This window comes from Panthera uncia, assembly GCF_023721935.1.
Source record: "Panthera uncia isolate 11264 chromosome A1 unlocalized genomic scaffold, Puncia_PCG_1.0 HiC_scaffold_17, whole genome shotgun sequence".
NCBI lineage: Eukaryota > Metazoa > Chordata > Mammalia > Carnivora > Felidae > Panthera > Panthera uncia.
In genome coordinates, this window is record NW_026057577.1 from 54,918,706 (window position 1) to 54,944,041 (window position 25,336).

Sequence of the window (25,336 nt, forward strand, 5' to 3'; positions counted from 1 at the left end):
AGCCTTAGGTTCCTTCCGCTTCGCGTCTCCTTTGACTGGAGACAGACGGAGAGCCGGCGCCCCGGTTCGGTGGCCTGTAGTGAGATCGGGAGGTGAGGCGGGCTGTGGCCCCGAAGTGGGGCGGGGGCGGCGGGGAAGCGGGATTAGGGCTGTGTTGATGGCCGTTCTCGGGCTCCGCCTGGCCCTGGAAAGGGGCAACCAGCAGCCCCTGCGGACCTGGCGGGAGCTGCAGTGGTGCCTTTGCGGGTGTGGGGGGCCTGGTCCCTGGGAGGTGTAAGGAGACGCCCTTGAGGCGCGGCTGAGCGGCGGCCGCACCGATGCCAGGGGGGCCTGGGGCCCGGCTGGGCCTGAGGGTTGGGCGGCGGGCTGGCTTCTTCGTGGCTGCCGTCACCATCGGTGGTCTGGCGGGGCGTAGCCGCGTTTGCCAGCCTAGTCCGAAGTAGTCGGTGTGGGCTACGCAGTCACTATCATCCGGGCGGAAAGGGTGCCAGGTCGGGTGACCCCGGAAGCCCCTCGATCCAAGAAATGCTGGGAGTGTGTGTCCCGCCGGCAGGCTCGCGGAGAGGCCTCGAGAAGGACTATCTGGTGCAGGCGTTCACGCCCAGGCGCTGCTGTTCGTCAGCACCTTTCTTTAAAGTGCTGGGAAAGATTTCCGTAAATGCTGCTGACTAACACAGAGCCATGGAAGAACGTGCATCTGTAGAGATGTGTCTGGTCATTTACAGGAGCCACTAGTTGAGAGAATACGGAGCCCAATGTAGGGACTTGCCCAAGGACTTAAAGGATTCCTCCTCCTTCTTTTTAAAGTTTATTTTGAAGGAGAGAGAGTGCGAGTGGGGTAGGGGCAGAGGGAGAGAGAGAGCGGGGAGAGAGAATCCCAGTCTCTGTCTGCCCTGTCAGCGCAGAGCACGATGTGGGTCTGGAATTAACGAACCGTGAGATCATGACCTGAGTGGAAACCAAGAGTTGGAAGCTTAACCGACTCAGCCACCCAGGCGCCCCAAGGATTCTTTTTCTATTCACCTTTCTCCCCTCTTCTCCCTCCTCATTTTTCTTTTTCGTAAGGGGCTTGAGTCTCCTTGGTGCTCATATAATTGAGTCCAAACCTTGTAGATTTTCTGGAATTATTTGGTTTGGATTAGGAATATAGGTTTCAATATAGAATAGGCAATTTCTGCGGTGAGAGACGGCTGATGTACTCCATCTTAAATGGTCATTTGAAATATTTCATGGCTTGGTTGAGGACATGCCACCTTAGACTTCGTCGTGAAAAGTTATAGGAAACATTTTTTTCTGGGCCGTACTAAATAATCATGCATAATTTCAGCATCTCAATATGGAGGATGTATTTTTTGCGTGTGAGTATATTTTACTCTTCATGCAATGAAAGTCGTTTTCTGATTTAGAGGTAATCTAGCAAAAGCCTGTAGTGTACTTTGGGATCGACTGGTTTTTGAGGTCCCGCTTTGTTGTGTTTTTCTAGGATTTGTGATGAACTTGGCAGTAAGTACAAATGGAATTTAGTAACATGAAGGTTAAGAAACTGTGCAAAGATTAATCATTAATATATGAAAACTTGGGTGTGGCATGAGCATTTCATGATGAAGTGTGTATGTGTGTGCACACCCTCCTTTTGTTCTTGTATGATCTCCTTTTTAAACCATGGATGGATAACTACATGTGTATCAGTATCTATTTAGGTTTGACCCATATAAAATTGCAGATATTTGAAATTTGACTTTTTTTTAAACCTACACAAGTAGCAGTTTCAGATGGCTCCACATAATACTTGTGTTTGTTAAACAACTTTGGAGCTCTAGCTTAGTAAGTGAATAGAGATGTGACTCATAAAAGCATGTAAGAGAGTTGAATGTAGAATCCTGGTTTCCTGATTTCCAGTACTAAATGTGTATATATATATATATATATATATATATATACACACACACACACACACACACACACACACACACATATGTATATGTATGTATATACTTATTTATTTACTAGAATACTAGTTTGAGCCGCAGAATGCTAAATCCTTTTGGAACTAAAAATGACTCAGTATAAGACATGGTTCTTGCCTTCAAAGAGTCAGAATGTACACAGCAGTTACTTTAAGAGCCGTGTAAGATGGTGTATAATCAGATGCTGGGATGTGTGGCACAGGAGGAGTGCAGGGTGGGAGGAAAGAATTAGAGTCAGAGGCCAAAGCATCCTTTTCTGCAGTTGGCCGTGGTAGGTAGTTTCTGTGGTGCATTGGATTGGAGTTTGATGATTCCATTGAATTTAAATGATCTCTTCTTTTGAGGAATCTGTGAAATTTTTGGGGAATACTTCATTGTGCATAGGCAAGGTATACATTGCCTATTTAACTGTTTTTTGTTTTTTTTTTAAGTAAAACTTATTTTTGTTGCTGCATGGCCTATATAGTGTCCATTGAATTCTCATGGGCTGTCCTGTAGCCTACTTATGACACTTGCAACTGCTGATGAAGGTGGCATTTAACTACTTTGCATAATCACCAGGAAATGGGGAGGATGCCCGTGAGAAATGAGATGGTATATAATTATATGGTTACTTTTGACACACCTTGTACATTTGATTACTGAGTTTGTATTTCCAAATAGGTGAGATTCTCTGTGTTTGGGGCTGGTTCACAGGATCATGTGTAATTTTTTCCCTGAATGTTGCAAAGATGACTTTACCTAGGAAAGAAATGTCCCAGTATTGAAAATGCTACCATGAAATCTTTTTAAGGGACATGATGTACCTAATATATAATTGTGGGTTAATGATGCTAAACCAATTTGTGATCGAATTGGGGTGGCTTTCTGCTAGCAGCTCAGATTTTAATTCAACAGAATTAACTTTTTAATAGTGAAGGATACATTGACTTAATACGGAATAATCTAAGTTGAGAGTGTTTTGGTGGGGAGAGAATGTTGGAAATCATTTTGACGTAGTGTTGAAATGTATTTTTAGTTGATTCATTTTCTGGAACATTGATGCTTGTTGATCCTTTAGACCACCTTGCAGAGTTTTTGTTTTTTGCTACAAGGATGTTATGTGATAGAAAACTGTCCTGAAAATCTAGGCTCTTAGAAGGGTTTGGTGTAATGAAGTAGGATGCAAATCTATGATTATTACTCTCCAGTGCTTTAAGTCCAAGTGCCTGCTCATTTAATAGAAACTCTTTTTGTTATTGTTCATTTTCAAAAGCAGTGTATAGACTATAGCCTGTCTTCCCTACTCCATTCCGCTTTCGTATGTTCCCAGAATTCTCTGCTTCAGCCCTTAACTGGGGTGGTGGGGTGGGAGGGGGAGGGCTAGCAGGTGGGCAGTTATATCTGTACCTTGTTGACTTATATTCATTTTTAGGTCTATTTCAAGATGTGTCAATAAAATGCATGCTACTGTAGTTTATGAGTTTATTTTCAATTAAGCAGGTATTTGTTGAGCAACCGCTGTATGTGGATGCAAGGTGCTGGAGGATAAAATGCGGAACAAGACTCAGGGAGGAAGTTTGAAAAAGCATGAATAAACGCAGGCAGATGCATGCCGCATTTGTAGATCTTAGTGACTGCCAACCTGTTAAAATTGAGACCCCCCCCAGGAAGACATGTTATGTTGGAAGCCACTACACACACTCCTATATGTATGGTTCCATGAACCCTAAACTTTTAAGAGATAATACCTAACCCATGCTACATGTTTACCTACAGCTGTTTTTTCTATTTTATTAAAAAATGTTTGTTCTGACTCGCAAAACTGATTTCATGATTTAATTGATCCAATGAAAGATGGTTGCCTGCAGTCAGAAAGCCAGCTGCCCAGCTGGTGGCTGGAGCAGCTGAAATGGAGAGAATATAGAGTGACACAGTGGGAGATGACATTCAGTAATTACTTTGGTTCCTGAAAACTACTCTTATTTTCTGTCCCTTAGTCCTTAAGGTAGCGTATTTAACTTTCTTCTTCTTCATTTGTTGCCATTTAACTTACTGTCTTTAATAAATGAGTCATTTTCTTAGCTGTTACTGTAAACATGAGATTCCTTTGAATTCTTGCTAGTGTGTCAACCAGTAGCCTTACTTTAAAAATCTTAATTTGAAATAGATTTTTATGGGTAATGAAATACGCTTTATTGTAAGCATTAATTTTAGTCTAAGACATTTTACAAGTTCCCGTATTGGAGACCAGTGACTATCAGATTTTTTAAAAATCACAGTATCGGAATGAACAGAGTTGGCCAGCAAGCATGGGGAAGTTTAGTCATGGTATTCGTTAGATCAGAATTACCTGTATGGGGGCGCCTGGGTGGCGCAGTCGGTTAAGCGTCCAACTTCAGCCAGGTCACGATCTCGCGGTCTGTGAGTTCGAGCCCCGCGTCAGGCTCTGGGCTGATGGCTCGGAGCCTGGAGCCTGTTTCCGATTCTGTGTCTCCCTCTCTCTCTGCCCCTCCCCCGTTCATGCTCTGTCTCTCTCTGTCCCAACAATAAATAAAAAACGTTGAAAAAAATTAAAAAAAAAACAACAACAACAACAACAACAACAGAATTACCTGTATGTTCTATCGGGAATTTTTGAATGTTACAGACATCTACTTTGGCCAGCCATCCTCTTCTTCTGTTACTGTTCTAGCATTTTATTAGCTGTAAAAATGGAAAAAGACTTTTTCTGGTGACAGCAACAGTAGGAAGTTTTATTAAACATCATTTTGCCACTAACAGTATGCCATGTTTTGAATGGAATGGAAGACTGTAATGGTTCTCTGCCTTCGAGGACAGGCAACAAGTAGATTGGTATTTGCCTTTTGTGTAATTGGAATACGGAGAATGAAGAGGGTGCTAATGCGCATTTTATGTCAGGGAAATTAGAAAACAAATGTGAACAGTTGTTTTTTACTTTTTTTTTCTGTCTCATTGCTCTCCTCCTTAGCTCAGATAATATTGTGGCCCGAGATATTTATTTGGTTTCCTCATAAAAGCTTGAATTCTACAAATTGTAAGAAATAGCTGTTTTTAAGTTGGTTGCTAATAGAAGAATATTTAAGTGTTATGAGTAAAAAAGTAATATCAAAGTCCTCATTTTAATTTTATAATTATTTTCCAGCACTAATAAGGAACACTATCAAATAGTATTACTCATATGTATAAGACAGTGTGCCTACAAAAGCAGAGTTTACAATGCAGAATCTTCTTTTCCTAAAAATACAGTGAAATGTGTACTAAGTGTTCACACTCGATATTCCTTCCAGGATCCAAGGATTCTGTAGCTACAATGTTGTCAAGACTTTTCCGAATGCATGGCCTTTTTGTGGCCTCCCATCCCTGGGAAGTCATAGTGGGGACGGTGACACTGACCATCTGTATGATGTCCATGAACATGTTTACTGGTAACGATAAGATCTGTGGTTGGAATTATGAGTGTCCCAAGTTTGAAGAGGTTTGTGAAATTAATTTGATACTGACTAAATTACACTTTCAGTTTCTAAAGAGCCTTTCCTCTTAAGAGATCATATAATCAAAAAAGTTCCAAGTAAAATTTTTATCTTAGTGTTCATGAACTTATCTCAAATTTCCATTTACTTACAGTGTTTGGAAACACACTGGAAATACCTTTCTTCATGCCTTTTCTGCATAAGATGAGTGTAATTGACTTTACTTGAGAAAATAATAGCTTAAAGTGATTAACGGAGGAAAATGATGGGCTTTAAACAGTGGATTGTTGAAAAACTGTATTTAATTCTTGATATACATATTTAATATTTTTTATTTGACTTGTATTGTGCCTGTATTTATATTATTGTGACAAATATATAAACTAATGATGCATACAAAATAAAAGTTCTTACATATCATTGCTTGTTTTAAAAAGTAAAACTGTTGGGATTTTTTTTTCTTGTGTCTTCCAACAGGATGTTTTAAGCAGTGACATCATAATTCTGACAATAACACGATGCATAGCGATCCTGTATATTTACTTCCAGTTCCAGAATTTACGTCAACTTGGATCAAAATATATTTTGGGTAATCATTTTATACATTTAACTTCTTTGTGCTATCAAATTTTTGTTTTGCTATAGAAATACATATTTTTGTTCAAATCCTGTATATGGAAACCTGTGTATTGCTTAAAGTGCTGACGCATAAATTCAGTGGTTTCCTTATTGGGAGTAAATATTCTGATAGTTGAGATCTTAATAAACTGGGGAATATAATATTTCTTTCAGAATATTGTATGGGATTATGTTATTTTTATAATAAAGGATGATTTTTTTCTCAGTTTGAGTTTTGTCATTTTAGGTATTGCTGGCCTCTTCACGATTTTCTCAAGTTTCGTATTCAGTACGGTTGTCATTCATTTCTTGGATAAAGAATTGACAGGCTTGAAGTAAGTCTTTAAAGCATGAATATACTTTTTTTCCAAGAAACAATGTTAACAATTTTTCTTCTCCAAGTTATAAAGTATTATGTACATTTTCAAAAATTTATAGAAAATATGGGGAAATTTTTCATGTAGTCATTTAGCTAATGATAACACCTTTTGGTATTTATCCTTTCCTACCTGTTTTTACACTTAAACAAAAATTCTGAGATCACACTGTATATACTGCTTTGTAACTTCTTTATGCCTAATGATAGTTTATCAACATCTTTGCTTGCCCTTAGTGCTAAACTAAATTATTTCTGAGGAGTTTCTCGTATCCCCCTATGTGAATATATTGTAGGTCATTTACTAAACCCTCTATGATTCGATTCTTAGTTTATTTAATTTCCTCTATTAATAACACTATGGTGAATGTCTTCGTGGATAAATTTGTGTTCATATTTGTTCTCAGAATTTATTCCTAGGTGTGAGACAGTGGCTGTGTAAATTTTTAGGGCTTTTGAGTGCTGTTACTGCCAACTTTCTCTCCAGAAAGCTTGTTAAGTTTATCCTCCCACAAGTAGTGACCAAGTAAAAGAAATTACATACATTTCACTTCTTTTCCCCATGCGAATTCAAGGAAACATTTTTTACTTAGGATGTTATTTTGGTATAAAATTATCAAAAGGTGTTTCTATGAAAATATATTGACATTTTTAACTTTACAAATAGTTTTTAATTTTGTTTGTTTATTTATTTTGAGAGAGATGGGGGGCGGGGAGACAGAGAGAGAAGGAGGGAGAATCCCAAGCAGGCTTTGTGCTGTCAGCACAGAGCCTGATGTGGGGTTTGATCCCACAAACTGAGAGATCATGACCTGAGCAGAAAGCAAGACTTGGATGCTTAACCGAATGAGCCACCCAGGCACCTCAACGTTCTCAACGTTACAAATAGTTTTAACAAATATTTTTGAGCACTGAGTATGTTTAGCTTTGAGGATGTCACAGGGGAGTGAGTATAAGGTATACCTTATGGACTACAAAAAGGTACCTATACTAAAGAATCATACAGTGTATGGGACAGGGGTTTTGTCTTAGAAAGCTTTTTTTTTGTCTTAGAAAGCATTTTTAAGCTACATTTTTTCATCTGATGAATGTACCTGATCATCTTGATTTTTTTGCAGTGAAGCTTTGCCCTTTTTCCTACTTTTGATTGACCTTTCCAGAGCAAGTGCACTAGCAAAGTTTGCCCTCAGTTCCAACTCACAGGTAAGTATTATTTTTAAGACACAAATGTCAATATTGTTCTTTTTTTCAGTTTGTTTACATTATTAGGAAAGATTAATAGCTTCTTCACAGTTGAAGATTCAGGAATTGCCCACAGTTTTAATTGTCAGGTCTTAAGACTGGTCTTTTTGGGTACCTAATAACTCAGTTATAATTGCATAGCTTCTGGAATTTGGGATCTCCATTTTCCTATTTGAAGATTTCATAAATTAAGGTAATATGACTTTTGGATAAGTAAGAGTGTTCCCCGGTGAAACCTATCAGAGAATAGGACAGGATGTAATAGAAGAGAGTCTGAGGGTAGATTGATTTCTAAAATTTTGGCATTACCACTTGCATTTTTTTCCATCTAAAGTTTTATCTTGGTGTTCATTAGTCACTGTAAAGAACCTAACATTTTCAGTAATCTTGCATCAGAGTATCTGAGTATAAAGTAGCTTGCTATTCTACCTTGATTATGTATTTGATAACTGTCTCGAATACTTGAACATGTTGATGAGAGTATGATTTAGGTTTCATAGTATTAAGGTCTTAAAAAATTTGCAATTAAGAACTGTCAATTGTAGCCAATATAAAATGTTGTAGTGTTTCATTATGTGGTATTTAGATGGCAGGATTGACGCACCACCTCAAAGGACTCCTCCCAAGAAGTATCTCATCCAGTGGAAAGGGAAAGCAGGGCCCTGGATTTGACTTTTTTTAATCCTTTGTACCTGCAATGCCTGTTAGTGGTATTATATTGTTTATTTTACTCTTTGTATAGCACATTTGCTTTTAACAGAGGCCTTAGGATGCTCTCTGACTTTTTCCAAAGTTACTTTGAATCTTACCCTCATTGATATGTACGGTCTGTGTTTTAGGATGAAGTGCGGGAAAATATCGCTCGTGGAATGGCAATTTTAGGTCCCACGTTCACCCTTGATGCCCTTGTAGAATGTCTTGTGATTGGAGTTGGAACCATGTCAGGTTTGTAAGAGATTTTTAATGTTTTTTAAACTAAGTTTGTAGATGAAGGGAAAAAAGAACGTCTGAGATTACATTGGTTATTCTTTTTTCTTAAAAAGATTTTTTTTGTTGTTTATTTTGAGAGAGAGAGAGAGAGGGAGAGAGAAAGTGTGTGGATGCAAGTGGCGGAGGGTTAGAGAGAGGAGAAGGGAGAGAGAATCCCAAGCAGGCTCTGAGTTGTCAGTGCAGAGCTCAACTTGGTGCTCGATCCCATGAACCATGAGATCATGACCTGAGCTGAATCCAAGAGTCGGAACTTAACTGACTGAGCCAGCCAGGTATCCCTGCATTGGTTATTCTTAAGTTCTGACTTTTAAAAGTGTGACATTATTCTTAAAAGGTTTTAACTGAATGAATATGTGGATTTATCTGACCTTAATGTCTGACTGCTTTTGTGAAAACTTAGTAGCAGGTTAGTGATACTTAGTTTTCACGATTGCTACCTTCTGTTTCTGTACTCCACCCTTTTGCTGATTTTGTGGTGTTTATTTTTTTGCTTAGTTTTTAACCAAGGTTGTATTCTATGCTTCATCTTAGCCAAAAGGCCGAGAAGCAATAACCAAGATTGTATTCTAAGGCTCATCTGGGGCACCTTCCAGTGCACCTGCCCAGACTAAGTTAGTGATTTGGTTCCTTGTGGGTTTTGTTTTTGTTGGTTTTTTGTTTTTTTGATTCTTTGTGTTTTTATTGTCCTGTAGGAGACAGTGCAAGCGTCAGAAGTGGGCCAGATGTAAGTTAGGTCCACCTAATAGGCTGGTTGGCAAGATTTAATCAGATGGTATGCAGTACATCTTAGCGAGTACCTAGCATTGATCTCAACACGTTTCTTAATCCTTAATTAGATAGTAGAGAATTAGATGTTAAATATCAAACACAGGATGGAAGTTGTGGCCTGGCCTGGCCTGGAAATTTGCCAGAGTGAATATATCATGCTGTTGTTGTGAAGATTTCCTAATCATTAAAACTAGACTTTATGGCTTCCTCAGGGAGCTACCCTTAGTAATGACAGTTGCAGCCTATTTCTTGGTGCCTGAGTGCCCTGGATAAGGGGCTTCATTCTTCACAGGTAAATTATCTAGCTTTTATGAAAGCAGTTGGTTGTCGTTACTTTTTTAGTCCAGGGCTTGTCACTTGGTAGTATGTTAAATACATGTTTCTTCTTTCTGAGAGTAAATTTATTATTTATTGTTTTTTAATCTGTCATTCAACATTTAGCAAGGAAGTATTTTTAAAAAATATTTTTTATTTATTTGTTTAAAAAAATGTTTTTAATGTTTATTTTTATTTTTGAGAGAGAGAGACAGAGTGCGAGTGGGGGAGAGGCAGAGAGAGAGAGGGAGACACAGAACCCGAAGCGGGCTTCAGGTTCTGAGCTGTCAGCACAGAGCCTGATGCGGGGCCTGAACCCACAAGCCACGAGATCAACATCCGACTCTGGCTCGGGTCATGATCTTGCACCTTGTGGGTTTAGGCCCTGCGTTGGGCTCTGTGCTGACAGCTCAGAGCCGGGAGCCTTCTTTGGATTCTGTGTCTCCATCTCTCTGCTCCTCCTCTGCTCACACTCTGTCTTCTCTAAAATAAATAAACAATAAAAACATTTTTTTAAATAAAACAAAAGTACTTAAAAATACAATATGTGTTTTTGGTCTATTATTTAGTCATATGATCTGTTTAGAATTCAAAAATAAAATAGACTGTTGAGTTTTTTGTTATTCTAGTTAGCAGTTTTATAGGAAGAGGGAATGATTTTTTTATTTACATTTCAAAACATTTTTATATTTCATATGAGTGACATCAGAAATATGTTTTATATTCAAGTTTATTTGTAAAGTTGAGGGAATAGGATTTGGTAATCAAAGGTATTTTTCGGCTCTATAATTCTGCTAACCTTCTGTTTGGGACATATACCACGTGATACCTTAAACATTTTGTAATGGAACATTTGTTAATTTTGGATCTTGAGTTGCCTTTTTGCATTATTTAATTTTTCAAACAGATCCATGAAATTCATCAAAATTATAAGAACAGCAATAGCCATGATAGAGGTTGTACTGAAATTAGAGTTCATTTAGTGCACATAAAGTATTTATTATGATACTGAATCGGGAATGGCATAACTGGCAGTATGTTTTACTTTAATCAAAAGTAAATCAAAAGTAAATCCACAGGTGAATTGCTTTTCTGGCAAAGAGTGGAATTGGATCCAGACTGTGGGAGGTTGACTCATCAGAGTAGCCTGGCCTTGTTAATCCCTATTTCAAAACTGATTGCTACCCTTTGATAAAAGGGGATTATCATATGTAAATTAAATACAATGACTGTGCCTGGCATTGTGATGTTGGAGACCTGGGAGGAGACAAGTTCTTTTCCCGAGAGGGAGTTATTCCTGTTCTAATGCTTGGTATCACCTTGGAGTTCCTCATTTCTTTTTCCAGTAGATAGGAAAGAGTTTAATATACTAATGTTTTCTTGTATTTGTCTACCTAGAGGAAAGGTCCCTGTGATGTATGTAGCATCAAAAATATAGGTACTTTACTAATTATACATTTAATTTTTCTCTAACCAGGGGTGCGTCAACTTGAGATTATGTGCTGCTTTGGCTGCATGTCAGTTCTTGCCAACTACTTTGTGTTCATGACTTTCTTCCCAGCTTGCGTTTCCTTGGTTTTAGAGGTAAGAGCTGTTCTTACGGCATTAGTAGAAGAGTAATGTTTCTCATCAAATCTGTTCACTTAAATAGAATCATACCTTCTAATGTAACACTGGTTTACTTTGTAGCTTTCTCGGGAAAGCCGTGAGGGTCGTCCGATTTGGCAGCTGAGCCATTTTGCTCGAGTTTTAGAAGAAGAAGAAAATAAGCCAAATCCTGTTACTCAGAGAGTTAAGATGATTATGGTAATTTCATAGTTTTCTTTTCCCTTCTGTATTTTCAGTTCCAGTGTTCCATATGTTCTGTTCATATGTTCTGCTTTTTGATTTTTTTTCTCCTTCCTGTTATCTTTCTACATTTTTTGTCTCTTTCATTGATGTTCCTCTTTCTTTTTTTTCCTTGTCTCTCATTTCTTTGAGGCTCCTGGTGTCTCTCCCCTAAACAGATGTTTCAAATTCCTTTGCTTTACTTCTCTTTGCAAACCTGTTTTTTTGCAACGTTTTCAGTAGTTTAGTAGGCCACTACTTTAGTCCCAGAGCAAGTGCAGGGCTTTCTTTTCATGCTGGGGGGAGACCATGAAAGATGGTGTCTGGCTATCCAGTTGCTAAGGATGAGAAGTTTAAGTGGCATTGATATGCAGAGGATATATAATTTATAACATTTTATTTCAGTCTCTAGGCTTGGTTCTTGTTCATGCGCACAGTCGCTGGATAGCTGATCCTTCGCCTCAAAACAGTACGGCAGAAAATTCTAAGGTTTCTTTAGGATTGGATGAAAGTGTGTCCAAGAGAATTGAACCAAGTGTTTCCCTCTGGCAGTTTTATCTCTCTAAGTAAGTTACCTGAGACCTGCTTTGTTGTGTATTAATCATAGTAGTCTATGTTACTAAAAGTTTAGGTTGTACCATTTTAATTTCTGAGTAATAACTTTTTAATTTCCTTTCTTTTATTTAGAATGATCAGCATGGATATTGAACAAGTTATTACCCTTAGTTTAGCTCTCCTTCTGGCTGTCAAGTACATCTTCTTTGAACAAGCTGAGACAGAATCTACACTCTCATTAAAAAACCCTATCACATCTCCTGTAGTGACCCCCAAAAAAGTCCCAGATGATTGTTGTAGACGTGAACCTATACTGGTCAGAAATAGCCAGAAATTCCATGCAGTGGAGGAAGAGACCAGGATAAACAGAGAAAGAAAAGGTGATTTCTTTCTCTTTATTTTCCATTTTTCCAATACTGATTTGTTCAGAAGCTGAGTTCGTTTTAAAACGTATGTTCACTGTTGTGAGATTTCGTTTGGTTTCTTGAACAGTTGAGGTCATAAAACCCTTAGTGGCAGAAACTGACACCTCCAGCAGAGCTACATTTGTGGTTGGTAACTCTTCCTTACTTGATACTTCACTGGAACTAGAGGCACAGGAACCTGACATTGAACTTCCCATCGAGCCTCGGCCTAATGAAGAATGTCTACAGATACTTGGGAATGCAGAGGTGAGGAAAATAAAGTTAATTCAAGCTTTGTATCTTTTTGCTTTTTTTAAGAAAGGAAGGAAGGAAGTTCTCGCTACTGAGTACTTAAGTTCTGGGCACCGTGTTATGTGGTTTGCAGGTAGTGGTCTTTTTTATTCCCCACAACTTTGTGAGATAGTTGGAATTACCTCCATTTTTCAGATGAGAAAGAGAAAGCTGAGGCTCCAGGAGGCGTATTTCCCAAAGTAATACATTATTTAGGAAATGGAAAAGCAGAGATCAAGAGTCCAAGATTTACTGACTCAAGAGACAGTGCTCTTTACCCTTTACTACCGTTTGCCAGAGAGATGAGCCACTATTCTATTCTCATGTGTGTTGGGGCCTAGAAAAGGTTTCATTCAAAAACGAGCTTCAAAGACAGAAGAAAAGTTTTTTGTTTTGTTTTCTTTTTGGTTTGCTTTTTAATAAGCTTCATGCTCACCAGACGCTTGTTTTCCTTTCTGACATCTGAGGGGGTATTCTGCCTACACGGCCGTAGGAGTTAATTCATGCTTTAGTGTGACTTTGTGTTCCATCCGTATCTGCTTAATCATTCCTAATTTATGTGCACATGAGTGAGAGTAGCATCATGTTTGTTTTTCTTTCACTTTCCCTCATTCCTATTAACATGTGTGCCAATTTTTGAACTGTTTTGCTGTATACAGAGTTACCAAAACTTAGAGGGTGGCCATCAGAATCTTAATTGTGGTTTTGTTTTTGTTTTTTTTTTCTATGAACTTCCCTTGCAAAATTTGGTGTTTTGGTTTTACATTTGTTTAGGGTCACATTTTTATAGAGAATTTGCTTTCATTTTGATATTCTTATTTCCATTCAAATCATCTTTAGAACTCCAAAGTTCTTTGGGTTCTCCTCTACTGAGCATTGTTTGTATTAAATGGTGTATTTGTTATGAAGAATACGAAGTGCACTTCAAATTTTTTGTCATCCCCCTCCCACAACTCCTTCCCATTTTTTTTTTTTTCATTTCTTTAGAAAGGTGCAAAATTCCTTAGTGATGCTGAGATCATCCAATTAGTTAATGCTAAGCATATCCCAGCTTACAAGTTGGAAACTCTGATGGAAACCCATGAACGAGGTGTATCTATTCGCCGACAGTTACTGTCCAGAAAACTTCCAGAGCCTTCTTCTCTCCAGTATCTACCTTACAGGAACTATAATTACTCCTTGGTATGTTTTCTTGATTTGAGAAAGTTTGCTTTTGTAGCTTTTTAGTCTTGTAGCTTTAGTCTTCAGCTTTTTAGTCTTTTCTTTTTTTGTTTTTTAATTTTTTTTTAATGTTTATTTCTGAGAGAGGGAGAGAGAGCACAAGCAGGGGAGGGGCAGAGAGAGAGGGAGACAGAATTGGAAACAGGCTCCAGGCTCTGGGCTGTCAGCACAGAGCCTGACGCAAGGCTCGAACTCACAAACCGTGAGATCATGACCTGAGCCGAAGTCGGACGCTTAACCAACTGAGCCACCCAGGCGCCCCTAGTCTTTTTCTTGACTAGTCTTTTGTATGTACATAATTTTATAAAACATTTGTTTAATCACTTCACTGTAATTTTGTATTCTGCTTATGATTATAGGTCCTAGAAATTCAAAATATTTTTCCTGTTGTTTATAGTCATTGTCAATGACTTTTGTACTTTTAAATACTTACAAGGAGTAGATAAAAATGTTGAAAAATAAAGGGTTATGTTTGAAAACAGTTATGGATGAGAAGGGCTGTGTATTTGTGATAGCAATTTTCACTCAGTACCTGACTTTCCCTTTTAGGTGATGGGAACTTGTTGTGAGAATGTTATTGGATATATGCCCATCCCTGTTGGGGTGGCAGGACCTCTGTGCTTGGATGGAAAAGAATACCAGGTGCCGATGGCGACAACAGAAGGTTGTCTTGTGGCCAGCACTAACAGAGGCTGCAGAGCAATAGGTGTAAGTAGGCATTTCTGTATTTGCCTGTTTTAAGATATGCACTAGGCCAGGCAATGAGAAGAGAACTGGGGCCAAGCAGAAGTGTTTTCAGGATTAACATGTGCTTCCGTAACGTCCTCTGCATAGCTTGGTGGAGGTGCCAGCAGCCGAATCCTTGCAGATGGGATGACCCGTGGCCCAGTGGTGCGTCTCCCCCGTGCTTGTGACTCCGCAGAGGTGAAGGCCTGGCTGGAGACACCTGAAGGGTTCACAGTGATAAAGGAGGCTTTTGACAGTACTAGCAGGTGTGTGTGGGGTTTGTATACGCATTTATGTTTATTTCAGAGCCGGTGTCATCTTCTGTGATCGCTAAACATAACTGTTGACATACTGCCTGCTTCAAGTGACGTACCAAAATCTGAACTTTAAGTCCATTTATTCAAAATGAGTAATATTTATCCTTGGGGCAGAATGTTGGTCCAAATGAATACCTCCAGAGGAGTAAATAGGGAGAAGTAGTATGAGCTAGTAAGTTTGTGTGTTGGTTTTATAAGACTCAGGGTGTTTTTGTTTTTTGGGTTTTTGGTTTATTTAGTTTTTTGTTTTGTTTTTTGATGTGTATTCATTTTTGAGAGAGAGACAGAGGGTGAGTCATTTTTGACAGAGAGAGAGAGAGAGACAGACAGAGGGTGAGCAGGGGAGGGGCAGAAAGAGAGGGAGACACAGAATCCAAAGCAGGCTCCAGACTCTGACCTGTAAGCACAGGGCCTGATGCGGGGCTCAAATTCACTAGCCATGAGATCATGACCTGAGCTGAAGTTGGACGCTTAACGGATTGAGCCACCCAGGTACCCCTATTTTGGTTTTTTTTTTGTTTCAGTTTTTATTTAAATGTTAGTAAGTTAACATATAGTTGTAATACTGGTTTCAGAAGTAGAATTCATCACTTATAATACCCAAGGCTCATCAGAAGTGCCCTCCTTAATGCCCACCCCCCACCCACTTCTCTCCATCAGCCCTCAGTTTGTTCTTCATGAAGAATCTCTAGGGATTCCTGGGTGGCTCAGTCAGTTAAGTGTCAACTCTGGATTTTGGCTCAGGTCATGATCTCATGGCTTGTGAGATTGAGCCCGAGTCAGGCTCTGTGCCAAATAGCTGGAGTCTGCTTGGAACTCTCTCTCCCTCTCTCTCTGCCTCTCCCCGACTCGTGTGCACATGCACTGTCTCTCTCTTTCTCAAAACAAATAATAAACATTAGAAAAGAAAAAGAATGAAACAGTTGAATTAGTAATCTCCATGAGTATTCTCTTATGTGTAAAATCAGCTAAAGTAGATTTTTAAGATAACTTGTATCTTCTTAACAAAATAAAAAACATTCACTTTTGTTTATAGATTTGCACGTTTACAGAAACTTCATATGAGTATGGCTGGTCGCAACCTTTATATCCGTTTCCAGTCCAGGTCAGGTGATGCCATGGGGATGAACATGATTTCAAAGGTGAGCCTAATAGACTATAATAGAGTTTGTAAGACTGAATGCCCCAGGGGAGGGGAACTGGGTATCAGGGAGGTAAGAGTGGGGAGTAGACTCACTGTATATGTCCTCCTGTATTTTTGAATTTGGTGCCGTGTACACATACTACTTATTCAAAGGGTTCATTGATGGGAAGATTTTTATTGAAAGCTAAATCTTGATTCATGTAACTTATCGGGCACTTATTGGCTCTGATATATTTTTGTATTTGATATGTTTAATTTAGATGGAGTATTATGCATGTTCTGGGCCTACTCAGAAGGGGTGGGAGGATTCTTGGGGTTACTGCTCCTTGGCTTTGTCCTATAAACTTTGAAAGCATACCTCTTTTAGAGACCTCAAGACTTGTATTTAAGAGGCCAAGTTCTTGTTATGTAGTCCATTTATCTCCTTATAAGAATATTGTGTATGGTTTACATTTTATTCTACTGATGTTTTCTTATTTACAGATACTATTTTTTATTTACAAATATTCACAAATGTAAAATGTTAAAGTCAATTAGGTTAGCAAGATTTATTTTGTAGTTTAACCAGAGAGAGAAGAGGGGGGAATAATGACTAAAAACTTAAGTTTTGAAAGTTGCCGATAAATAGTATAGTGGTTCCTCAAAAAATTAAAAATAGAATTATGATCCAGCAATTCCACTTCTGGGTATTTACCCAAAAGAGTTGAAAACTAGGTTTCAGAGACTTATTTGTGCCCCTCTGTTCATAGCAGCAGCATTCACAGTAGCGGAGAGGTAGAAACAACCCAAGTGTTCATGGACAGATGAATGGATGAATAAAATGTTGTGTGTACATATAATGAGATATTATTAAACCCTAACAAAATAGGAAATTTTGACATGCTAAATGAACCTTGAGGTTCACTTGCTAAGTTAAATAATCCGGCTAACAAAAAAGACAAATACTATGCGAATTCACACTTGCAAAGTACCTAGATTAAATTCATAGAGACAGAAAGGGGAAGGGTAGTTGCCAGGGGCTGAGGAGAAAGGGAAATGGGGAGTTATTTAATGGGTTTGGAGTTTCAATTTTGCAAGACAAAAGATTTCTGGAGATTGGCTGTACCGACAGTGTGAATGGACTTAACCCTGATGAACTGTACACTTGAAAATAGTTAAGATGATAACTTCTATGTTATATGTATTTTACCACAGTTGAAACAGTTTTTTTAATTGCCAGTTAGTATGTTGGGCTACTGAGATACGCGTTAACTGAATTAATTTCACTTAAATTGGAAGTCTTGTTTACAGTTTTGTAAGGTAAATCCCAATGACTTTCCATTAACGACAGGATTTACTTTTATGTCTGACTTCTCTTTGCAGACTTGCTAACTTGGGTTTTTAGGTAACAATTTAATAACTAGAAGAGAGAATTTATTACTTGTTGATCATGGGTTGAGTTACTCACTACCAGTGACATGATGATGAGTATTATATTCTCACTGAATATTTTTTAATTCATTTTTTAATTTTACTATTCTCATTATTTCTCATCTACATCCTGTTTACCCGTGACTATGAAGAACTTTGTTTTCATTCTTAGAAGGAAACATAGGAGTCTTATTTCTTTTCTTTTAATGTTTATTTATTTTTGAGAGAGAGAGACACACAGAGTGTAAGCAGGGGAAGAGCCGAGAGAGAGGGAGACACAGAATCTGAAGCAGGCCCCAGGCTCTGAGCTGTCAGTACAGAGCCTGACGCAGGGCTCAAACTTACAAGCGGTAGATCATGACCTGAGCCAAAGTCAGACACTTAATCCACTGAGCCACCCAGGCGCCCCCATAGGAGTCTATTTCTGACTGAGAAGTTAGTCACTGTGATGGTTAACGAAACTATTATTTTATGCTCACTTCCTTTGAAGTATATTATATTTAGAAATATTGTAGTGATTGTGTTTATAAGTATTAGTATTACTAGATACAGATAAAGCCTCTGATCTATCAATAACTTTGTACATTTTAATTTTGTTGTGTTGTTGACAGGGCACAGAGAAGGCACTTTCGAAACTTCATGAGTATTTCCCTGAAATGCAGATTCTAGCAGTCAGCGGTAACTATTGTACTGACAAGAAACCTGCTGCTATAAATTGGATAGAGGGAAGAGGGAAGTCTGTGGTTTGCGAAGCTGTCATTCCAGCCAAGGTTGTCAGAGAAGTGAGTGATTGGATGATCATTTTATTTTGTAAATTGGTTTAAAAATTGGGAAAGGAATATTAACATTCTAAGTGAAGTTTAACATACGGACGTACGTGTTATGTTAAAGATGACTGTGGGATCACATCTTGCCCACCTGTGTATGGTATTCACAGGAACAAGCTTTACTGATACTCTTCACTGAGGACAAGGCCTCAGTGGGGCCGTATCTAAACTCTGTTGGTTTCCGGAGGACAGAAAGATAGAGCTGGGTAACATGCCCTGAGTCTTCTGGGAGAACATGTAAAATGTGCACAACTCTGTTTGCTAGGTATTAAAGACGACTACGGAAGCTATGATTGAGGTCAACATTAATAAGAATCTGGTGGGCTCTGCCATGGCCGGGAGCATTGGAGGTTACAACGCCCATGCGGCGAACATCGTAACCGCCATCTACATTGCCTGTGGACAGGTGAGGGCTCCAGCCTCTCCTTCTCTTGTCTTGGGTTGTTCTAAGTTGAGAGAAGTTTTATACTTCTTTTTATTTTTTCAGGATGCAGCACAGAATGTTGGTAGTTCAAACTGTATTACTTTGATGGAAGCAAGCGGCCCCACGAATGAAGATCTGTATATCAGCTGCACCATGCCGTCTATAGAAATAGGAACTGTGGGCGGTGGGACCAACCTGCTCCCTCAGCAAGCTTGTTTGCAGGTATGACGCCTCAGCCCCAAAGCCTGGTGACCTCAGGCCAGTTCTGACTCGCTGGGATTCTCTGTTTCTGCCTGACACCCCATGTCACTCAGCTGTATTTTAGCTGGTCTTGTCATTCTTCTGCTTCTCACCAGCCTAACCCATTGTGTCGAAGCAAGCATGTTGAGACATGTGCTTAGTAAAATGAGAAGTTAGATTAAGAGAGTAAATGAATGTTCATCTATTCTGATTAAGTGCCCTGCAGACCAGGCTGTGGATGTTATGTTAACTATGGTGCATGTTATTGTGAGTACTGGCTGTCAAATCTTGGAGATTGTATACTTCTGGAATCCGTTCTTTTCTGATGCCATTGTAGTTGCCCTTATTTTAGCTGATAGAGAAGGAAGTTGTTGCCATGAGTTTAAGGGCGAGTCCCGCTGTGTCTCTCCCTGGCTGCAGATGCTAGGTGTTCAAGGAGCATGCAAAGACAACCCTGGGGAAAATGCCCGGCAGCTTGCCAGGATCGTGTGCGGTACAGTAATGGCCGGGGAATTGTCACTGATGGCAGCGTTGGCAGCCGGACATCTTGTCAAAAGTCACATGATTCACAACAGGTAAGACTTACAGATTTACTTAACATGTTTTCCTGTACTTAAAAATGCAGTACAAAAAACCTACTACTCACAGACAATAGTCTTAACTTAAAATTCTGCATTCGTGATATTTTATATATTCCTGCTTTGTCTTTTTCTGCCATAGGTCAAAGATAAATTTACAAGACCTCCAAGGAACTGGCACTAAAAACGCTGCTTGAATAGTCTGACAGATCTGAACTGAAACACGGGCATTGGGTTCTAAAGGACTAACATAAAATCTGTGAATTAAAAAGCTCAGTGCGGTGTTATGTTGAGGATGAATAGACATGATCTGTGAGGTGACTGCTTGGTGTTTGGCTCTTTCAGGGATCCTTCTTTCCATGCACATTTCTCGGATCTGAAAATAGTATATTGCTTTATGTGCTGTGCTCTCTGGAAGGAAAGATCTTAACATGGATATCATGCTCTGAACATCACAGATTGTAACCTACAGCTCACTTCTGAAAGAGAATACAAGATGGAAACAAGTGTTTTCTTTTGATGAGATCCATGGAGTTCGTGGTGATCAGTGTGAGATTGACCCTTCTCTCCATCCTCCCCTCCCTCCTGGTTGAAAATGGAGTTTTAAATTATACTGTAGCTGACAAACTGATTTCATAATTAATTTATTGAGTCTGGGTTATAGAACTTAAATAAGAGCTAAGTTTATTTTTTGTAAACTAATAATTCATTTGGTGCTGGTCTATTTTGATTTCTTTTTGGGTAGCCATTGTGATTCTTCAGAAGGGGACCTACTTTCTTCAAGGGAAGAATTACTCTTATTCCCAAACTACTGAATAATGTGCTAAGCAGTGCTAATAGTTCTCTGTCAAGAAAACAAATCACTGCATTCATCTCTGTAGGCTGTTTGTTCAGAGAGGCCTCTTGTCTAAATATAAATGTCTGTCTAGATTGCTAGAACATTTCTTGTAGCGTAAGGCTTTAAAGAAACAAGAGTTTTGCACTCTTTAAATATACAAGAGCTCTTAATATTGCTTAGACAAAGGGGACTCTCTTTATCAAGAACGTACAAGTCTGACCTCTCAGAGCTCAGAGGTTGGAAAACACAAGCTTGAAAAAAATGCCGTTTCTCTAAGCCAACTTTAATTTCTTAAAAGACTTCAATTTATTTAGCTGAAAAATCTAGGTGGTTTTTTTGTAAAGAACTGTATCAAATCTGTATATGTTGTAATAAAACTTCTTATGCTAGGAGTTTATTGAAAGTGTTCAAGAAATAAATAAAAATCAACTTGTATACTGATAAGACACTCTAAGCTTGGGCCAGAAAACAGAGTTGTTTAATGTTGTCCAGGAAACCCTGGCTTGCCTTTCAAGCCCAGTGAAAGGGAAAGTCAGCTTTCAGAGCCAGTGAAGGTGCCACATGAATGGCCCTGGAGGAGCGTACTTTGTTCCTGTGGCCAGGAGGTTGGTGACCAAAACATTCACACAAGGCTCTTTGGATAGACCCATAAAGGCTCTTTGCTTCCTCAGGGGGTCAGCAGAGTTGTTGAATCTTAACGTTTTTTTAATGTACAAGTTTTGTATAAATAATAAAGAACTCCTTATTTTATATTACATCTAATGTTTCAAGTGTTGGTCTTGGAGAGAGAAGATGGACTCTGAAGAACATTCCAGTAATGCCGTGGCAGCATGGAGAGCCTCTGAGTGATTGTGTCTGCATTACTGTTGTGGAAGATTGACCTTTGCTGTTGTATGTAAAGTTTAAATTGCTTCCGTTGTGACTTGCAGCCAGTGACTTCTTATTTATCCGAACTTTTCATGGAAGTGGCAGTGAAAAGTGTGAGTCTTCATTCTGGTGACTGTAACCAATATTGTCTTGCTAAATGAATGTTTTGTATAATTACTAAATTGTATACATTTTGTTATACTTTTTTCCCAGTTCCAGTAAATTATGAAAAGGAGGTTAATATTGATTAATGTAAGCAGTAACCTTTTTTTGTTTGGACTGACCGTTGGCCTGAGGCCTGAAAGCTTGAAAGTCAGGCCAGAGTGGTAACCTAAATACTCCCACTGGGTGTCCCATGACCATTTATTATTCTTCGTCATATGCTCCAATTCCTACAGCATTAATGGCAGGCCAGTGTTGTATGTGCATTACACTACTTTCTTTATACTTAAGAGAGTTTGATTAGTTCGGATTGATCTCCTAGCTGGACCATTTTTGGATATTGGGAATGTGAGGGTTAGTTGAGAGGAATGGGGCATAAAGATTAGGCAGCCAAAACCAAATGGCCATTGTACATTTCAGCTGTATCAGCTGACTGGGGGAGTAGAGTTTAGCAAAGCTGAAGTTGGCCTCTTTCAAGGCTGATTGCTATTTACTTCGAATTGTTGATTGCCCTTCTGCTATAGTTGGAGGTGAAAGGGGAGTACGAATCACTTAAGTACCAAGGCCCAGATGCTAGAAAATCAGTTTGAATTTTTTTTTCCTGAAAATGACATGTGATCACTTGTAGGGTCAAAGCCCTCCAGAGTGAAGCAGGCTGGACAGGTGACCGTGGAGAGTTTTCAATGCCCTTATCTACTGGGTGATGGATGAGCAGTGAGCTGCATGTGGCAGGACAGGATTTTTTCCTCATCTTAGGATAGAGAATTAAATTCAAAGGAACATCCTAAGAGGACACAGAACAGCAAAACACATCAAATACAAATCCACTGTGTGCAGAAGGTTGAAATAAGGGTGGCAAAGTCATTATAGAATTGTTTTGAAGACTAATATTTTTCAAAAACTATCTGTTACGGATAAGACTTGAATTTATTGATAATGAACTTTGCCCAGTCAGCAAAAATAATGAATGGATAACCTCTACACTGGAAGTCGAGAGAGCATGGCAAATGATTTAGTTTACAATTACGTTTGAACAGATTACCTTTTCATTGTGATGTACATGGAACACTCCACCCCCTTGTTTTCCTTTCCTTCCTGAGCAAGTTTGATGGGAGGCATGGGTACCGGATTGTCACAGAACACGTGAACAGTTCTCAAGCAGCTGCTCCCTAAGGCCAATAGAAGAGCCCTGGGTAACGGCTGGATTTAGGAGGTAGAGCATGAGAGTGTTCTCATCCAGTGCTTCTCCAACTTGAGTGTGCAGCACACTCACCTGGAGGACTTGTCCGTACAGAGTGCCGGGCCCCACCCCCGGAGTTTCTGACCCCCTTGGTCTGGGGTGGGGCCAGAACATGACAGTTACCTTGCAGCTGCTGCTGCTCTACCAGTCTTGGATTTCAGTATGAGGTACCTGGTATTCCTGTGAACGTGAGAGTATTAGCATATTGTTTATTCAGAAGCACACGGTTGGAAAACACCTATGGAGAGACCAAGTGCCAGTCAGTAAGACTTAATTAGAATTAATCCTAGAGATTAATTAGTTAATAGAACAACCAACCAACTAGAATGGGTTATGTGGCTTTGGTGTCTCCCCTCCCACCTACCCTGTGACAACCTATCCCCCAACATTAAAGTCTCCACATCTGTAGTTTTAGCAGCCTATTCCCCTCACTGTCCTCACTATTCCCCTTGGTCCCTACTCTCTCTCCCAAAGGTCCCACATAAGAGTAGGGGGGACAAAAAAAAGGCAAACCTACTTTTAAAGAGGTTTAAATCTACCACTATCCACTCACTGGCCTCACTCACCTACCTTGTAGCCCCAAAGTTTGAAGCCTCGCCTCACCCTCCTTGTAACCCCCCAAGTTTGACTCTTGTAGTTTAACTTCTGGGGATTTCAAGCCTGGAGCAGGATTACTCTTGACTGTTGAGTCAAGAAACTGACTCAACAGACCATTCCATTTGGTTAATTGTGAAGCCAGATGGCAGGGAGCATTTAAAGGAAGAAGGACCTTGTGCCAGCTGCTAACACAGAGCAGCACCTCGTGTGTTTTGTTGAGGAAACTCTCAGCATAAGGAAGTAATCCAAAATAGAAGGGCTGTAGTCATCTAGCCGATGTTGATTATGGAACTCCTTTGCTTTCCTGTCACTTGAAATTTGAAATGGTCAACAGGGCTTAGTAGATGAGGTGGGGGTGGGGGCCAATGGAGCAATTCTGTCTCAGTCTCCATCCTAAAACCATCTGGGATTGCATGTTAGGAACATTGGACACAATAAAGCAAATTGAGTATTGATCGCCCTAAATGATATGGGACAGAAGAACCTCACTTGCCAGCTCTCTCGTACCCCTTGAAGCTCACAAAAGAGATCAGAGGAGTCTCTTCCTTCCTGCCCATTTCACTGTCTGGACTTGGGCTCTAGCCTCAAAGGGCTCTTAAAGTAAAACCATCCAGTTTTAATGCACTGCCTGCCTTAGTCTTTTCTGATCTAGGGTATATATAACCTGTGAGAGATCTACCTCATTCTTAAACTTTATTGCTCTTAAGAGCAAGATAGAGTCAGTGTGTATGGAGTAGCCCATTCACCTCTGGCCATCTGGATGCTCTCGCCCACATTGTACAACCCTTGGTAAATAGCAAAAGTTTAAAGTTGGCTTGCTGGTATAGCCTGGATAATTGTAATTTTACATGGAAAGCTCTTGGGGAAATGCTCATCTTTTAACTTGTTTAGGACAGTGCCTACTTCAGCCAGTAGAAAACAAACCTTGAACACCACCAGGAAAAAAATGTTGGGCATACATCTCCAATAAATGTGTATTTCTTGATAAATTATATTGAATTATGTGTATCGTCAAATAAAAGAATGATAAAAAAAATATATATATATAGAAATAAAACTGAAGATCTTTTTTTTCTTGTATTTTAATGGTAAATCTTGCCCACATTTTCCTCCAGACTGGACAGAAGTCTAATGAAGACAGTGAAGGGACCATGCCTTTTCTTGTCACCTTAGTACAGCATCTTAAAGGTCCTCAATGTTGTTAAATAGCCGACAAAATGAGTATAATTAGGACTTACTCCAAAGAGAAAATAATAGTCATTTACAACAGGAGGAGCACAGCAGTGTTGAGTTGGGAATCCAGAGACCTCCATTCCAGCCGTGGCTTTGCCACTCATTGGCTGTGAGACCTTAATCTCTTTTCCTTGGTTCCCTTGTCAGAGGAGATTGCCGGATTAGTGGCTTCTAAGGCCTTAAGTACCTCTCTATGTTCTATGAAATGCTGTATTTATGCATATATATATATATATATATATAGACTCATTCTATTATCCAAAGATGGAAATGAGATATCTTTTTAGTGGCTGTGGTATGGATCTCACGTCTGTCCAGTTTAGGGAACAGCTTAGTTACCTAATGCATGGCACCACAGGGGCTCTGGGCAGAGGTCGCTTAGCCAATGGTCTCCCATTTTGTCATGTTTCATCAGCTGCTCAGCTAAGTCTACTTGTCTTTGCAGCCTAGACCCATGTGGGCTGTGACAGTGCTTTACAATTCCTTGCACATCTGCTACTATCCTTGGCTGGGAGATTGGGATCTCTTTCTAAGGGCTTACATCCTAAGGGAAGAGAAGATAATTATGTCCCTCTTGCTAGATCTTCTCCTTTTGTATGTAACATATCCTTCTTGGACAACCTCTCCTCCCTTTCTCTCTTCGGTTTTCAAATCTGCACCTTTCATTGAAGTTAAAACCCTCTGCC

The 25,336-nt window shown here is 39.4% G+C and overlaps 1 protein-coding gene across 2 annotated transcripts; it reads left to right on the forward strand.

The window, feature by feature from the left end:
* Nucleotides 1-7: 7 nt before the first annotated feature.
* HMGCR (3-hydroxy-3-methylglutaryl-CoA reductase) lies at nt 8-24,210 on the forward strand. 2 transcript variants are annotated; one of them, XM_049649647.1, is made up of 20 exons: nt 8-92; nt 5,258-5,445; nt 5,918-6,029; nt 6,306-6,393; nt 7,553-7,637; nt 8,516-8,621; nt 11,227-11,333; nt 11,439-11,555; nt 11,982-12,142; nt 12,264-12,511; nt 12,624-12,802; nt 13,814-14,008; nt 14,597-14,755; nt 14,882-15,039; nt 16,127-16,232; nt 18,256-18,426; nt 18,737-18,877; nt 18,959-19,117; nt 19,556-19,710; nt 19,856-24,210. In XM_049649647.1, the coding sequence occupies exons 2-20, from the start codon at nt 5,281-5,283 to the stop codon at nt 19,908-19,910; spliced, it is 2,667 nt and encodes an 888-aa protein (XP_049505604.1). In that variant the 5' UTR covers nt 8-92; nt 5,258-5,280; the 3' UTR covers nt 19,911-24,210. The 2 variants fall into 2 exon arrangements, with proteins under 2 accessions (XP_049505604.1, XP_049505602.1); XM_049649645.1 differs by lacking the exon at nt 8-92 and having other exon boundaries at nt 5,132-5,445.
* The last annotated feature ends 1,126 nt before the right edge of the window (nt 24,211-25,336 follow it).

Bases quoted from the DNA above. Each gene is read 5' to 3' on its own strand.
- HMGCR (XM_049649645.1), top strand. From the start codon at position 5,221: ATGTGTACTAAGTGTTCACACTCGATATTCCTTCCAGGATCCAAGGAT. The intron at 14,756-14,881 runs GTAAGTAGGCAT...TCCTCTGCATAG, and splicing joins GAGGCTGCAGAGCAATAGGT to CTTGGTGGAGGTGCCAGCAG. The intron at 18,878-18,958 runs GTGAGGGCTCCA...TTATTTTTTCAG, and splicing joins TCTACATTGCCTGTGGACAG to GATGCAGCACAGAATGTTGG.